This window comes from Microtus pennsylvanicus, chromosome 10 (genome assembly GCF_037038515.1).
Source record: "Microtus pennsylvanicus isolate mMicPen1 chromosome 10, mMicPen1.hap1, whole genome shotgun sequence".
NCBI lineage: Eukaryota > Metazoa > Chordata > Mammalia > Rodentia > Cricetidae > Microtus > Microtus pennsylvanicus.
In genome coordinates, this window is record NC_134588.1 from 68,292,325 (window position 1) to 68,309,213 (window position 16,889).

The 16,889-nt window shown below is 43.7% G+C and overlaps 1 protein-coding gene across 2 annotated transcripts in view; it reads left to right on the top strand.

Moving 5' to 3' along the window:
* The window catches only part of Nek10 (NIMA related kinase 10), a 178,869-nt gene that overhangs the window by 52,435 nt on the left and 109,545 nt on the right, over positions 1–16,889 (top strand). Inside the window, exons 16-22 of one of the 2 annotated variants that reach the window (XM_075988619.1) lie at positions 430–494; positions 1,762–1,864; positions 1,957–2,085; positions 3,118–3,255; positions 4,041–4,086; positions 5,862–5,983; positions 6,101–6,203. In XM_075988619.1, the coding sequence (XP_075844734.1) occupies positions 430–494; positions 1,762–1,864; positions 1,957–2,085; positions 3,118–3,255; positions 4,041–4,086; positions 5,862–5,983; positions 6,101–6,203 (706 nt within the window). The remainder of the gene's footprint in view (positions 1–429; positions 495–1,761; positions 1,865–1,956; positions 2,086–3,117; positions 3,256–4,040; positions 4,087–5,861; positions 5,984–6,100; positions 6,204–16,889) is intronic. The other variant, XM_075988621.1, reaches the window with a different exon arrangement.

A 16,889-nucleotide genomic window follows, 5' to 3' on the forward strand; every position in this document is an offset into this window, starting at 1 on the left:
TTATTTATTTATTTTATTTTATTTTATTTTATTTATTTTCGAGACAGGGTTTCTCTGTAGCTTTTTGGTTCCTGTCCTGAAACTAGCTCTTCTAGACCAGGCTGGCCTCGAACTTACCGAGATCGCCTGCTTCTGCCTCCTGAGTGCTGGGATTAAAGGCCTGCGCCACCACCGCCCGGCTAGGAATGTCATTTCTTATACCGCTGTTCACTTTGTACATTCTAGAAAGGAGTCAGCAGCCAGTATGGAGTAAGCAGGGCCACATCTCCAGCCCTGTAGATGGGAGAGGGACATGAGAGTTGCTGCTACTCTTGGCTTAGGTCCGCCACCCACAGGGAGGCCTCTGTGATGGCTGCTCCTGGTAATTCTGCACTGAAAAGGTTTTAATTTGTTGTGCTGCCCCTAAGAGCCATCTCTTTCATTTCCTAGTGTTACGCTTTCAGAGCCCTGAGGTTTCTCTTCAGTATGGAAAGGAACCGGCCACTTTTTAAAAGGTATGAGTGTGAACTAAAATGGGTGATTACCACACTAAAGTTCTTGCTAGGCCAACCTGACTTCGCATTCTTGACTAGAGGCTGTGTGAAGACACTGGCTCCATGCAAGCCTTGCCTCTCCAGACTTCTTAGACTCCACAGATTGGACAGCTCTTGCAGTCACCTCACAGGTCATGTGACAGCTGACTGCATCGGTACAGCTCCTCCCAAACCATGGAACTGCTGAGGCCCTGGCCTGAACTAAGGATATTAGCATCTTGAGTGGATAGAATCAAAACACATACTTGTTTTTGACTATTCAGAAATTCCATAGTTAGTCTGGTCATTTTCTCTTACCAACCAAGGGTTTGTTTAAGGCACCCTTGGTAGGCTGGGAACCAGGACCAGGCCAGAGGTAAGTTGCTGATTATGGTGGAGAAATAGGTCTTAGGAAGCAGACACATTGCACACATAGGACACACATACTTTTTGGATAAAATCCACCTCCACAGTCTTACCAAAATATTATTGATGAGGGAAGACTGGATGTCAAATCAAATCCTTTGTTGAGAGGTGCGGTCCACTTTCTATTGTTGCTTTATTTTTCTATGGCATCTGAATTTAAGGGAACAGAAAGGAAAACTATTTATTATAAACTTTCACTTGATAGCCCAAAGGCATCCGTCTTAATGAACTCGAACATTTTAAGAGGGCTCGGAAGCCAGCACTTTGAAAATGCATAATCCTCTCCATTGTTTTTCAATTTCCAGCATTATATTTTCACAAAACATTTCAAAATTAAAAGTATATTTCCATCCTGGGATTAAGTTTAGAGCTGTAACAGATGACTCCATGTAAGTGTTGAGTACTTCATGAATACCCAACAAACATCCTCTTTGAGTATGCTTCGTGTCTGTACCCCCAGATAGATTACAAACAAGGCCATAGTATAATGTTTCCACTACATTGTCTTTTATCGCCATAGAAACAACAATGTGCAGTCCGCCCCTCCCCGGCTCTAAGTGTGAAGTCCAGCGCAGTAACTAAGCACCGGGCTGTTCAGTGGGCCTTTAGAACATTGCTCTTCCTCTTCGCTCACCCTGCGGGGAATACAGCTATAGTGGAAATTTCCATGATAAGCCAGCACGTACTATTTCTGTCCTCTGCTGATAACCTAATGAAGTTAGGTTCGTGGGTAGGGTTAGCTGGTGAGCGAGCTGCATCCAAAGGGCAGCAACGGCTCCCTGTTCCCGAGCTCCACATTAACTGTGGGTGTTTTTTTCTGTAGGCTTTTCCCCACTGACCTGTTTGAGATCTTCATTGACATAGGCCATTACGTCCGCGATATCAGTGCCTATGAGGACTTAGTGTCACAGCTGAATTTACTGTTGGTAAGTCTTGAGGTTTAAACGTTTGTGCGGGCTGCTCTGTGCACAGTCAGGATGAAATAACAGCAGCCCGTTTCCCTTTATGACATGGTTAGGAGGATGAACTGAAGCAGATTGCTGAGAATATTGAAAGCATCAATCAGAAGAAGGCGCCACTGAAGTACATAGGCGACTATGCCGTGCTGGACCATCTCGGAAGTGGAGCTTTTGGCTGTGTTTACAAGGTGACTCCACCCAGGAAAAACATTCTTATATTACAAAACAAACTTGAAATCACACTTGGAGGTCCATACTTGCTTTTATTGGAGTCCTTGTCATTGAAAACTGGAGAACAAATGGAGATAAAAATGAGAGTGGTTGTTTTGGTACCACAGGGCGTGGTCATGCTGTGGGTGTTGCCTTGGTTCCCAGCTCATTGGCTGACACAGGGCGTCTTCCACCCATCACAGGGAAATGGTCTAAATAGCTTGTCCCAGTGCATGACAGTTTATAAATTTCCTCCAGCGTTTCTGCTCCTGCACAGTGAAATCCTGCTGAGTCCTGCAGGGGGCGCCAAACCAGAAGCTAACAGGACTGAGCTCAGCCCAGTGGTCCTCCATGTTCCAAATGCTAACTCTTCAGTACAGTTTCTTATGTTGTGGTGGCCCTGGCTTAGTTAGATTTTTATTGCTGTAAAGAGACACCATGATCATGGCAACTCTTATAAAGGAAAAACATTTAATTGGAGTGGGGGGGGGCTTACATTTTCAGAGGTTTAGTCCTTTATCCTCATGGTGGGACCTGTGGCGTGCAGGCAGACATGGTGCTGGAGAAGGAGTTGAGAGCCTTACATCAGCAGGCAACAGGAAGTGGTCTGAACTAGATGTAGCTTGAGCCTAGAAGACCTCAAAGCCTGCCCCCACAGTGACACTCTTTCTCTAATAGGGCCATATCTACTTCAACAAGGCGATACCTCCTAATAGTGCCACTCCCCAAACCACCATAATCCCCAACCATAAATTTATCTCATTGCTACTTAATATCTACAATTTCTCTACTGTTAGATTACTGAATGGTAATGAAAATATGGGACATGCAGGATATCTGAAAACCACCCCTGGGAAAGGGTCATTCTGCTGAGAACTGGTGGGCTAGAGTCTCATGCTATGGCTCGGTTAACCATGTGATTTTGTTATTCTAGTTAATCCGTCTTTGTCTTAACCCTCAGTTCTCATCAGGGTATTTAATTAAACAATTTTTTTCTTTCCTTATCTTAGGTTAGGAAACGTAGTGGTCAAAACCTTTTAGCCATGAAGGAGGTCAATTTACATAACCCAGCATTCGGGAAGGATAAGAAAGACCGAGACAGCAGTGTGAAGAACATTGTTTCTGAATTAACTATAATTAAGGAGCAGGTAAATATCTGTCTTCTTTCTGAGATGCCTCTGACATAAACGTCATCGAGGCTGAGCTCCTGTGCTGTTCTTACCCGCGCTGTTCATAAACAAGTCCAGTGTGAAATGCTGGACATTGGTGCGGTGATATTTTTACCAGTGTTTTTCTTGAAGCTTGTTATTGAGCCATGGAAACTCTTCTGGGAGTTTATAGCTGCCTTGGATGCAAAGCAGTTGAGCTTCCAACCCAGAACACACAATGCATGAGAAGCCCTTCTGTCTTCATCACGATCATGTTCAGTGCTTAGCTGCCGGTTACTGCGTAGGAACGTGAGAAAGAGTCCCCAGCTTCAGTGTTTGGTTACCAAGTTACTGCACAGGATACAAGAAAGACCCCCCCCCCCCCCGCAGCTTCAGTCAAGTAAAGCCAAACTGCTTACACCCCAAGTCTGACTTATTAAATCTAGAATGTGGGTTTTGATTCCTTTTCCTTTCCTTGACCAGCCTTGTGTGGTGGAATCTAGGCTGCTCATCAGATTGTGCTGTGTGGCCAAGGTGACCTTGACCCTTCCTTCTGAATCTCTACTCTAAGTTAGAAAGTGGAATAATTTCTAGCCTCATTGACAAAGGCATAAAGGACATCAAAATGTTCATTAATTTAACAGCAGCACAGTTTTAAGTCATTACAATCCGAAATGTTAGCTGACAGTCGGAGACGCCGCTGCAGTCTACAGACTCTAAGTGGTCATGGAGAAAGCTTGGGGTTGGAAACAGTCTGATAATGTTTGCTATCTGTTTTCTTACAGCTTTATCATCCCAACATTGTACGTTACTATAAAACATTTTTGGAAAGTAAGTATGAATTGCGTTTCTAATTAACAAAACATATCTTTGTTATTTATATTATATTGTCAGAAAGTAAGCTCATTCAGCTTCTTTCTTTTTTCCGTTTTTCGAGACAGGGTTTCTGTGTAGCCCTGGCTGTCCTGGAACTCACTCTGTAGACCAGGCTGGCCTTGAATTTTCAGAGATCCGCCTGCCTCTGCCTCCTGAGTGCTGGGATTAAAAGCTTGCATCACCACTACCTGGCCCAGGTGATCTTTGTACTTTCATTCTTAACAAACATCCCTTTGTCAGGCAGTGAAATGATCTCATAAGTGCTGATCTGAAAATAGTTAAAATATTTTGCTCCCCGCCATAGAGAAGCACGGTGTAAACAAACCAAAATAATTAAATGATTGTACAAGAAATGAGCTGGAGATGATCAAGAAACAAAAGGGACTCAAACGATGGTGGTTTTGGCAATCTTACCGTAGCTCCTGTGACGTTTTCCACCCCCAAATAAAATGCAGTGGACTTCTCCTTCCAGATTTGTTTCAGTAGGTGCCACCAGGTGGCGACAGAGTCCTGGCTGCGCCCACAAGCTGGGAGGCCTGTTTCCTGCCAGTGGGATGGAGAACACAGTCAAAACTTTTAGAAAAGACAAACCCAGTCACTTGTTTACAAGTGAAGTCAGTCTTCAAACATCTGTAGCATAAAATCCTGAAGTATTTACACGTCAAGGACGACTCCCAGCCACACAGGCAGTAGCTGCTGGGGCTCACTCCCTGCTGATAGTAGCAGTTCTAAGGTGGACTGTGGTGCTGCGCATCTTAAACCCCAGGACTCCTGAGGCAGAGCAGGCAGATCTGTGTGAGTCTGAGGTCAGCCTGGGCTACACAGAGACATTCTGTCGTTCCCCCCCCCCCCGTCCAAAAAAAACTGCTAAAAAATCTTCTGTGAGCTGGGGCGTTCTTTACGGTTTTACATATTTCTGGCATTGTGAAACTTCAGAACTAGAAATGTCTGCAAGAGAGACATCAGATAGCAGGAGTTAGCCATGTTGTGCCTTCCCGTGCAGACCAGCAGGAAGAGTGAGTGGTGTGCGTGCTTCCGTGCTACGGCACGAGAGTAGAGAAAGAAGTCAGCTGTGTGGCGGTACAGCAGGTGTCTGTCCTGTGCAGGCAAACTCTATATGTGTGTATTGTGTGCACATCCAACAGCCAGAGAAGACACGTCTCATGTCGTTGTTAGTAGTTCAAACTGGTTTTAGATGAAGGTAAGCAAAACAGAAGCAGCAGCAGGAAACTGAGCAGCATTTGGTAACAAAATCTTTGTGAACCATGAAACCGAATCAGAGTCTGGGTCTCTCCGCTCAAAAGTGGCCACATAATGGTTTCTGCTATGGGCGGTTGTGTTGTTGCAACGTTATGGTGTGACTCTAAGGTAAGTTTCTATGTGACTGTAAGAAATCCAATTTCCTATGCAGTTTCCTGAATGTCTTATTTGATCTGAGGTACTAAGAGGCCTCAGACAACTTGGGACAGTTGGCTCGTTGTCTTTGGCACCTCCCAGCCATTCCTCATGATCACACTTGCCATTGTAAACTTAAGTTGGGAAAGTCTAGAGCCAGAAGAAGTTGCTGCTGGGCTGTGATGACCCCAAGACCTGCTCTGTGCTCTGCCAGAGCCGATCCTACCGCTAACTCTCTGCACGCTCTTGGGAAACCACGGGTCCTAATTTGCGAAGCCTTCCCAGGGTTCCGCATTCCCTTCAAGTCACTGTGGCCCTTTTGTGCTTTTGCACAGATGACAGGTTGTATATCGTCATGGAGCTTATAGAAGGAGCCCCACTGGGAGAGCACTTTAGCTCTCTGAAGGAAAAACGGCAGCACTTCACCGAAGAAAGACTGTGGAGAATATTTATACAGGTACGCCCCCCCCCATCGAAATTCTCATCACGCAGCCAAGTCCCGAGCTGCCTGAGAGATGCACCGTGGTCTATGTGTCCAGTGGGGAATCAAATTTGTCTTCATTCTTATTTCAAGCTGTGCTTAGCTCTTCGGTACCTACACAAGGAGAAGAGGATTGTCCACCGGGATCTGACGCCAAACAACATTATGTTGGGCGATAAGGACAAGGTGACAGTTAGTAAGTATAAACTTCTTAAATGTTTTAACCCAGAAATTTCTGAGTAGTACATCAGAGTAGAATCTTATTTCAGAGCGGTGCCGTGAAAGAACTTTGGCATAGATGGAAAAGATCTCGCAGAATTGTCCAGTGGAGTAGACACTGGCCACTTGGCCCTTTGGGGCAAGTGGAATGTATCCTGTGTGACTAAGAATGGCCTTTTAGATTGCTGTTAAATTTTGACCTGCGTGTAGGGGTCCACACCAGTAAACCAGCCCTTGGAAGTTGGAGGCAGATGGAACTAGGGCTCAAGGCCAGCTTAAGTTGCATAAGAAGTTTGAGGTTAGCCTATGCCACATAGGCTATCAAAAAAAGCAAGAACAAAACAGAGACAAAATGCTTTTGTTAGATTGTAATTACTTTCCACATCCAAGAGAGAATAGTCTTCACACAATATTGGATAGCGGCGATGCGGTTCTAAATGGCTGGTTGGCTCCTAAGAGAGAAGGCACTACTCTGAGGATGCTCCCTGTTTCATTTCTCAGCTAACGCCTCCTGAGGTTTTCCTTTCTAGCCCATAAAGAGAAGCTTTGATAATTAACACATCAAGCACATTGCGTTGGATCATTCCTTTCACGGTCCTGTCTTGCAGACGACAGCCTTACAGGGCTACAAAATTCATCCGTTTGCCTATTTGCATGTCATTGTTTTTTATTTTGTTTTGCTTTGTTTTGTTTTGGGTGTTTTCATCTGTAGCAGACAAGCCATAATAGTAGATCAAATTTCATTGATTAAGACAGGTCTTGGTGGTGCACACCTTTAATTCCATCACTGGGAAGATAGAGGCAGGTGGATGTCTTTGAATCCGAGGTCAACCAGGCCTATATAGTGAGATCCTGTCTTCAAAAAATAAATGAATAAGTAAAAAAAATAAAAATAAAATTTAAAAATTTCCCCCTAAATTAGTAGGTCTGTTTTTACCACTACGTGTTCTAACTGTCCGTGGTCAGCTACTTTTTAGTTTAGGGTGATGTGTTACCTTTCTTCTGTTTTTCTCTGAGCTCTTTTGCTTCTCATTTCGAGTATTTGTGCTTCACTAGCCACCAGGGGAGGTGCTGTTCCTGTAGATTTGTAGTCTCCACAGTTTTTCTGAGATCCCTACAGCAAAAGAATGTTGGAGAACACACTGCTAGAACCTGTAGGTTTATCTATGTATCCCTGCATGAAGACGCGGTGGGACACAGCAAGTTCTGCAGACATGGATGGTAAAGGGATGCATTTAAAAACCAAAGCAGGCTAGCCATTTGGTATCAGATAACCAATCAGACACTGCTCCCTGGGAAGATCCTTTCTCCCTCCCTGAGAATTCCTTCAATGCCTGCAGTTCTTCCTGGGTTGAGCTTCTTGGGCTTTCCCTGTTTGCTTTCGGTGTCCGTTGCTGTCTTTGTTCAGTCAAATGTTGGAGAGACTTTATGTGAGTAGCTTCTGGCAATCTTAGGGAACACAGTCTCACAGCAAAGTCCTCGATTCTCTGGCTTTCCCAAATCTTTCTGCCCCCTCTTCTACAATGACCCCTGACCTTAGGTGAAGGAGTTGTATTGTAGATTTATCTGTTGGGATTGGGTTTCATAACTCAGCGTTTTGATTGGTTGTGTTTTTTTGTAATGTTAGAAGATACAAGTGATGTTATCCAGTCTAAGCAGGTTGTGTGTGTGTATAAAATGCATGTGTATAGTGTGTGTATAAAATGTGTGTGTATAGTGTACGTGTGTGTGTATAAAATGTGTGTGTAGTGTGTGTAGACTGTGTGTGTATAAAATGTGTGTGTATAAAATGTGTGCATAATGTGTGTTTATAGTGTACACAAAATGTGTGTGTAGTTGTGTGTATAAAATGTGTGTGTATAGTGTGCGTGTGTGTATAGTGTGCGTGTGTGTATAGTGTGCATGTGTGTGTGCATAAAATGTGTGTGTATAGTGTGTGTGTGTGTAATAACATTTAATAAAAAAAGATTTATTTGAAAGAGAACAGGAGGGGTCTATGGAGGGAGGGAAAGGAAGAGGGAAATGATGCAACTATAATCTCAAAAGATAAACAGAAATAAAAATAAAAGGAGTGTTGTTAGTGGTTTTCCTGGTTGGCACCACCCCTCAGTGTTTGCAGGCCACAGCCTAAGTGTTCCTGAGAGGAGGGGGCGGTCAGTGTTTCCTTGTTGTCAGAAGACAATGATTACTCTGGAGCCATTCCAAACGGACTCTTCCCAGACCCAGGCCCACCTGTACTCTTAAACCAGGACTGAAATGTCTCGATCACTTATTTTTTTTTTTAAATAGAACATACTGTTTTAGTTTAAAAATTTTAAAAACAACTTAATGCAGAAACTCTTTAGATAAACGTTCCGTGCAAAGTCACTTGGAAACATTTTCAAGCCAATGAATTATGAAATAAAAAGCCGAGAGATCAAACAATTGTGGATCTTCACTTTGGACAAATATTTGCTTAATCACTTGAAATCAATCATTTTTTGCATAAACTTTTTATAAATCTGACTTACTTTTACTTAAGGTTTTTTTATAATTTATTTCTACATGATTATCTCAATTTATCGGTTAATGGATATTATTAATAATTGTGAGCTTGAATTGCAGAGCAATTTATGTGTGTACCAGCAAACCTTATTATATTCCTCTTACATGCTCATTCAGGAGGTATTTTTGCTAATAATCATCTTTACATATTATTTTCTTACTAGAGTAGCTGTAATCATCTTTGGCTATATTTAAATATACTGAACTTAATTTCTACTGTAATAGTTCACTTCATTTTTAACTTAGTTTTTATATTTATATTTTATTTCATGGTAAGCATCAAAAGAGTTTGGAAACTAACATAGTGTCGCGATGTGTATGAAGTTATTTGATCTACCTGTCTCCAAGTTCTAGCTCTGTGTCTTCAGAAAGGGGTACTTTTAATTCCTTTATAAATTCATTTCCTGTGGTATCTGATTTTCATTGTGGTGGTTTATTTTCCTAGTCCATGCCAGCCCATCTGCCATCCTGCCGATACAGCTCGGGGTTAAGCCAATACTCAGTGTTTACAGTCTTGTCACTGTGAGATTATTGCCCGTGCTAATTACCTTTCCTTTCTCATAGACCTTTTTATTTTCCTTCGAGTTAATAGTTGCCTCCCTTTCTGTTTGTGTTTCTCATTTTCTGTGTGCCCAGTCTTTTCTGTTGTCAGGATTTGAAGCTTCATGTGCACGGTGTCCACAGGGGTTGATGAAAAAAAAAACATTTCCAATTTCCTGTCCTGGACCCTGCAGTCCTGTAGCTGCTGCAGCATAGATTGAACTTCACCTGGGGTCTGGTACACAGCCATTATCTTGGATCTTCTCCTTTGCTCCCGCTCTTCCCTCCTGCATCAGCCTCCTGGATACTGAGGCTCCGGGCGCGCACCTTCTTGATGTTGAAGGCATTTCTTCCTGGTTCTAGAGTCCTGCCTGGCTGTCAGGAGTTCCAGTACCAAGTCTTACTTTTGTTGCCCACCTCACGAGCTACACTATCGCACTAGAAATTTCCAGGGTGTTCCTTTTGCCCTTGGTGCTGAGTAGGCATCTGAAACAAAGTGTGCGCTGCAGCATGAAGTCTAAAACCCGCTCCCTGGGACACGTTCTGCATTGTTCTCTGCCCTTCTTGCTGCTGTTTTCTCGGCTTCACTTTCTTTTTTTATTTTTAATTTATTTTTTAAAAAATTATGTTTTTTCATTTTGAAAACCAAATCCATTCCATACTCCCCCCTCCTCCTCCCTCCACTTTCTGTCCCTCCCCCCCCCCCTGCACTGCCACCTCACTCCCTCACCCACTTCTCAGGGAGGGTAAGGCTTCCCATGAGGGGTCAACAAGCTCTAGCACATTGTCTTGAGACAGAACCAAGGCCCTCCCCACTATATCTAGACTGAGCAAGGTGTCCCTCCGGAGAGAATGGGTTCCAAAAAGTTAGAACAAGCAGTAGGATCAATCCTGGTCTTACTGCCAGTGGCCCCTCAGTTTGCCCCAGCCACACAACTGTCACCCACATTCAGAGGGCCTAGTTTGGTCCTATGCTGGTTCCTTTGCTGTCAAGCCTGAGTTGGTGAGCTCCCATTAGCTCAGGTAAGCTGTTTTAGTGGGTGAACACATCATGGTTGTGACCTCTTTGCTTGTATTCTCCTTCTCTTTGACTGGACTTTGGGAGCTCAACCCAATGCTCCGCTGTGGTTCTCTGCATCTGCTTCAATCAGTTGCTAGATGTTGGTTCTATGATGACATTTAAGATAATCAGCAATCTGAATACAGGGCAAGGCCAGCTTGGACCCCCCTCTCCACTATTGCTTAGGGTCTTAGCTGGGGTCATTCTTGTGGATTCCTGGGAATTTCTTGCTAGCCCCATAATGACTCCCTCAATCAAGATATCTCTGTCCTTGTTCTCTGTCTCCTTCCTCCCCACCTCAACCATCCGCTAGTTCTCTTCCCCCTTCCTTCTCCTTTCCTCCTCCCCCTCTGCCTTCATTTCTCCCCCCATCCCCATGCTCCCAGTTTTCTCAGGAGATCTTGTCTATTTCCCCTTCCCAGGGGGATCTATATATGTTTCTGTTAGGGTTCTCTTTGTTCTTAGCATCTCTGGGGTCGTGGAATATAGGCCCCTATTCCTTTGCTTTACAGCTAGTATTCACCAATGAGTGAGTACATGCCATGCTTGTCTTTCTGGGTCTGGGTTACCTCGCTTGGGATTTTTTTTTTCTAGTTCCATCCATTTGCATGCAAATTTCAAGATGTCATTGTTTTTACCCCTGAGTAAGTGCTCCATTGTGTATCCATTTTTCAGTTGAGGGGCATCTAGGTTGTTTCCAGGTTCTGGCTATTACAAATAATGCTGCTAAGAACATAGTTGAACAAATGTCTTTGTAGTATGGTTGAACATCCTTTGGGTATATGCCCAAGAGTGGTATTTCTGGGTCCTGAGGTATGTTGATTTCACTTTTCTGAGAAACAGCCATACTGATTTCCAGAGTAGGTTGTACAAGTTTGCGTTCCCACCAGCAATGAAGGAGTGTTCCCCTTACTGCACATCCTCTCAAGCATAAGCTGTCATTGGTGTTTTTGATCTGAGCCATTCTGACAGGTGTAAGATGGTATCTCAGAGTCGTTTTGATTTGCATTTCCCTGATGGCTAAGATTGTTGAACATTTCCTTAAGTGTCTTTCAGCCATTTGAAATTCGTCTGTTGAGAACTCTGTTTAGATCTGCACCCCCTTTTTTAATTGAATTATTTGATATTTTGATCTATTTCTTGAGTTCTTTGTATATTTTGGAGATCAGTCTTCTCTCTTGTGTGGGATTGTTAAAGACTTTTTCCCCATTCAGTAGGCTGCCTTGTTGTCTTATTGACTGTGTTCTTTGCTTTACAGAAGCTTTTTAGTTTCAGGAGGTCCCATTTATTTATTGTTGCTCTCAGTGTCTGAGCTACTGGGCTTATATTTAGGAAGTGGTCTCCTGTGCCCATGCATCGAAGGCTACTTCCCACTTTTTCTATCAGGTTCAGGGTGGCCAGATTTCTATTGAGGTCTTTAATCAATTTGGACTTGAGTTTTGTGCATATAGTTAGATATGGATTTATTTTCATTCTTCTACATGTTCACCTCCAGTTATGCTAGCACCATTTGTTGAAGATACTTTCTTTTTTCAAATGTATAATTTTAGCTTCTTTGTCAGAAATCAGGTGTTCGTAGGTGTGTGGATTAATATCTAGGTCTTTGGCCGGGCAGTGGTGGCACACGTCTTTAATCCCAGCACTCGGGAGGCAGAAGCAGACAGATCTTTGTGAGTTTGAGGCCAGCCTGGTCTACAAGAGCTAGTTCCAGGACAGGCTTCAAAGCTACAGAGAAACCCTGTCTTGAAAAACCAAAAAAAAAAAACCAAAAAAAAAAAACCAAAAAAACAAACAAAACAAAAACAAAAACAAAACAAATACAGAATCCAGGTCTTTGATTTGATTCTGTTTGTCCACCTGTCTGTTTTATACCAATACCACTCTGTTTTCATTACTGTAGCTCTATAATAAAGCTTACTGTCAGGATGGTGATGCCTCCGGAAGTTCCTTTATTGTACAGGATTGTTTTAGCTATCCTAGGTTTTTTTGTTTTTCCATATGAAGTTGAATATTGCTCTTTTGAGGTCTGTGAAGAATTGTGTTGGGATTTTTGATGGGGATTGCATTGAATCTGTAGATTGCTTTTGGTATGATTGTCATTTTTATTATGTTGATCCTGCTTATCGAAGAGCATGGGAGATCTTTTCATTTTCTGATATTTTCTTCAAAGACTAAAAATTCTTGTCCAACAGGTCTTTCACTTGTTTGTGTTACCCCAAGGTATTTTGTTACTTGTGGCTATTGTGAAGGGTGATGTTTCTCTGATTTCTTCCTTAGCTTCTTTATCATTTGTATATAGCAGGGCTACTGATTTTTTTTAAGTTGATCTTGTATCCTGCCACATTACTGAAGGTGTTTATCAACTATAGGAGTTTCCTGGTAGAATTCTTGGCTTCACTTTTGTATACTGTCATATCATCTGCAAATAGCGAAAGTTTGACTTCTTCCTTTCTAATTTGTATCCCCTTGATATCCTTTTGTTGTCTTTGGATTTTCACTGAGTTCCCTTGAGTGCAACCATCTGCTTCTTGCTGCCTTGTTGGCTGTGGCACCTTGGGCAATGAATCTGTTTCTGGTTGGCGTCCAGTGCACTGTATGGGGAGGAGGGGATCTGGGACTTCATCTTCGACTCTGTAGGGTGAATGGCTCACTGTTGACCTTCTTCTTCTCAGACACATGGAAAGCAAGCTCTGCTCTGCTCATCATCTTCCCCTGTATCATTGTGGTACCTCTTCCTCTGCTGTCACCACGCTCGTTCTCAGGAACAGCCCCTGTCCATATTCCAGCAAGGCTTTTAGAATTGAAAGACACAACATGTATGATCAGTCCTCCTTTAAATTGGAAGTGGGCAAAATGGCTTTGTTAAGCAGGTATAAACAATAGCAGCACACCTAGAAAAGGAGGATTTAGCAAAACGAGCAATTGTTCACTTTATTTTTCTTCTCCTGCTTCTTATCACTGTTCTGATCAATCTATTGATTTAATATTTTTTAGAATTCCATGTAGCAGTTATGAAGCTAAAAGTGTTTCCCTCTTGAGCTGGAAGTGAGGGAGGCAGCATAGAAAACTAGCATCCCAGAAGTGGGAAGGGATGATGGGGTGACCAGGGCGTTGCCATGCCACCGTTGCCATAAGTGAGTGAGGAGAGTTTTCTGATTAGCACAAGAATCCAGAGCCTTTCTATAACTCTCTTACCATATCTTATATGCAACAATTCTCCACTATTCTATCATTATCTATCACCATTGATTGAAATGTGACTGTTAGGTGCAGTTTTAAGAGTGAGTAGGATTTGGTTAAAATATTATTGCATTGCTTTTGAACTAAATATGTAGTAATCCCAGTACTTTCGGAAGTTGGGCCAAGTGTGGGGGAAGAATATCACCATAGAGAGGCAGTCGCCACTAGGGGGCGCTGCCACGGAATTTCCTGCAGCTGTCTAGGTGGATTCATCATGTGTCCACAAAGGGGCAGCCTTCCCCTTGTGATTGCTTGTAGTGGGGTTTTCTTTGGTGATGCAGGATGTTTATTTGCCTTCAGGAAAGAAGCACAGATTTGTCAAATGATGTCAGAGATGAATGGTGTAAAGTGTTTTGGAAAAAAAAAATGTAACCAAGAAAACAACAAACCAAAAAACCTTTAGGAAAACGCAGATAATCTCTCCTTCTGTGTAGAAGCTGGCTTGCGGTTGTTTCTAGTAAGCTTGCCGACTGGAGTTTGCTGTCATTTGCAAGCAGAGCTTGGAGAACCAGCATGCCTGTGTGTGGAATTACAGATACTTTCTCTTTGGTTTCCCAGCTCTGGGCACCCAGCTTAGGGCTCTGGGCAGGCTGTGCAGCCCGTTTCGACCCAACCCCCATCTGTCTGCTTTCAGTGTGTGAATCTGTTCCTACGTGAAAGCTAGCATCTGGACGTGTGTGATGACACCTGCCCAGGCCTGCGCCATGAGTGTTTTGGTGGCCTTTGAGGCACAGGCGGGAGCGGGCCCTCAGCGACTCGCCAGGCAAAGCACGGTCCACCCCAGTGCTGCTGCCTGCCCTGTGGCATTCTACTTTGCTGGTGCATCGAATGGGAAGCCCTGCCCAAACCTACCATTTCACGTTTCTTGGCCTTTTAAAATGTCCATATTTTAATGGAAAATTCCACATTTCTTGCTTCCTTTGCACCCAAACAAAAAAGAGAAAGATGAAACACAAAATGTATATGATGTAACAGGTAATAGTTTCAGACATGGGCTTTTTTTGTATGGCTCAGGAGGTCACACACTCCTGTTACAAGGGTGTACATTGTACATGTCTTTCTCAAGTGATATTGTAAATGATTTGTCAAGTCGCTGTTGGCAGGAGTAATAAGGCCATATCTGATTTCGTATGGCATTTATCAAAAGTTTGGTGCTCACCAAGTGCTGCTGTAGAACAGGATGGCTGGACAGCAAAAGGCCATGGCTTCTGTTCTCCGGCTTCACAATTATGTGGAGAAAATCTAGGTATCCTTTCAGCAAGTATCTCACGAATTGACACACACTGCACCTAGCGAGGCAAGCAGGACGGACAGGATCCTTGCTTTGTGAATCTGTGGTGACAGCACAAGGCAGAGAAGGCTAGAATGCCTGCGTCATTCAGGAACCAGTGAGGATGGACTGACAGACAGTATGGGGGAGGGGTTAGGACATGTGAAGGAGCCCTGTGTCAGTCAGGATGAGGCAGGTTATGCTGCGATAACAAAGTTCCTGAAGGTCCCAACAACTTAGAACAGTGGCAGATGCAGAATGTGGACAAAGCCGGGCATGTCTGGTTTTGTGTGTCTGATGAGCTATTGCTGGCTCTCATATTTCTAAAGGGTTGCTTTTCTTTGTTTGTTTGTTTTTTTAAGAGATAACCTATTGCAAAACTGTGTGTTCCACAAGATTAAAATGTTCAGTGACTAGTCCTACACGAGAATGCCTTTCCAGTCTTAAGCTAAAGGCACCAGGTTTCTAATCAGATGCGGCTTGCCCCTCACAGGTCAGTAAGGGCTGAGCTGAACTCATGGCCCATACCTGCTTCTGCCTGCAAAGCTGTGAGAGAGGGCAAGGCAGCCACGCCTCAGCTCTCCAAATGTCTGCACAGATGTCTGGATGCTTTTTATGCTCAGTTGACTTTCATTTATTTATCTATGGGGGCAGAGGTAGGGGTATGTGTGTGTGTCTGTGTATGTGTGTGTATCTGTCTGTGTCTCTGTGTGTGTATGTATGTGTGTGTATGTGTGTGTGTGTAGGTGTGTGTGTGTGTGTGTGTATGTGTGTGAGTTCAGTGGACAGCTTGTAAAGTTGTTTTTCCCCATCTATCACGTGGGCTCTGAGATTAAATTTGATCTTCAGGTGTGGTGACAAACAACTCTACCCTCTGAGCCACCTGGCCAATACCATGCTCAGATACGGCTGATCAAAGTCCGTCAGCATTAGTGGCGTTTGGATGGATTCCTCCCGAGAAAGATTATGTGGTCCATGGTGATTGTCACCATAAGGCCACTCAGTCTGCTGAGTGAACCTTTGGGCGAAGAAGCCAGAAGGGAGGATGAAAGCAAAGGCCTGGATATAGCAAGTGCTGAAGATAGAGATGCTAAGAACACGGTGCTTTTGGGTGCTACAAAGAGGCTTGGTGTGGCGAGACAGGGAGCTTCAGTGTTCACACTCCATATAAGCGATTAGATTTGGGAGACGGGAGGATGATTACAGTGTTGGGGCTGTGCAAGTCAGGAAGGACCAGAAGCGGATAACCGGGCTACAATGGATCACACTGTTGGAGTGTCCGGCTCTCCCTGAATTCAAGATGTGGAGAGGAATGGGCCTGGTCGGGTCCGCAGCTCATGGAGGCTGGCTGTCACCTAAGCCTTTCTCTGCTGGGCCTGCAGCAGGCTGGCTTCGAGTCCATATGCTTGTGCTCTTGTTATTACAAAGATGGTTGCTGGAACTCCAGGCATAGTTTCTGTACTCATAGGCCAGAAGTAAGGAAGCTGTTATGATAAATACAACAGTAAAAATGCCCTTCAAATATTGTCTGCTTCTTGTCATTACAGAAAGTAAAATATTTTCTCCAGACTTCTCATGTAGTGTTGGTCAAAGTCAATCATTTTTTTTTTCTTGAGACAGGGTCTTTCTTTATAACCCTGGCTATCCTGATACTCACTCTATAGACCAGGATGATCCCAACCTCATAAGATCCATTTGCCTCTGCCTCCTGAATGCTGGGATTAAAAGTGTGCACCATCAAACCCAGCCTAAACTCAGTCTGGTGATCATATCTGGCTCCAAGGGAGACAATGACAGGGGGAGAAGAGACTGGCCAATGGTGATTGGATTTCCTGTCCTCAGCATGCGTCACTGGAGGCTCTGGCACCTGTCCAGGACAGGCAGCACGTAAGCGCTGCATGCTGTAGTGTGAGAGACACAGCAGTTTGGGGACCCAGAGGAAGAAGTTCCTGTATTCAGTTAGCGCAGCATGAGAAATATTGGAGTCCCAGTTTGCAGAGACAGAGAAC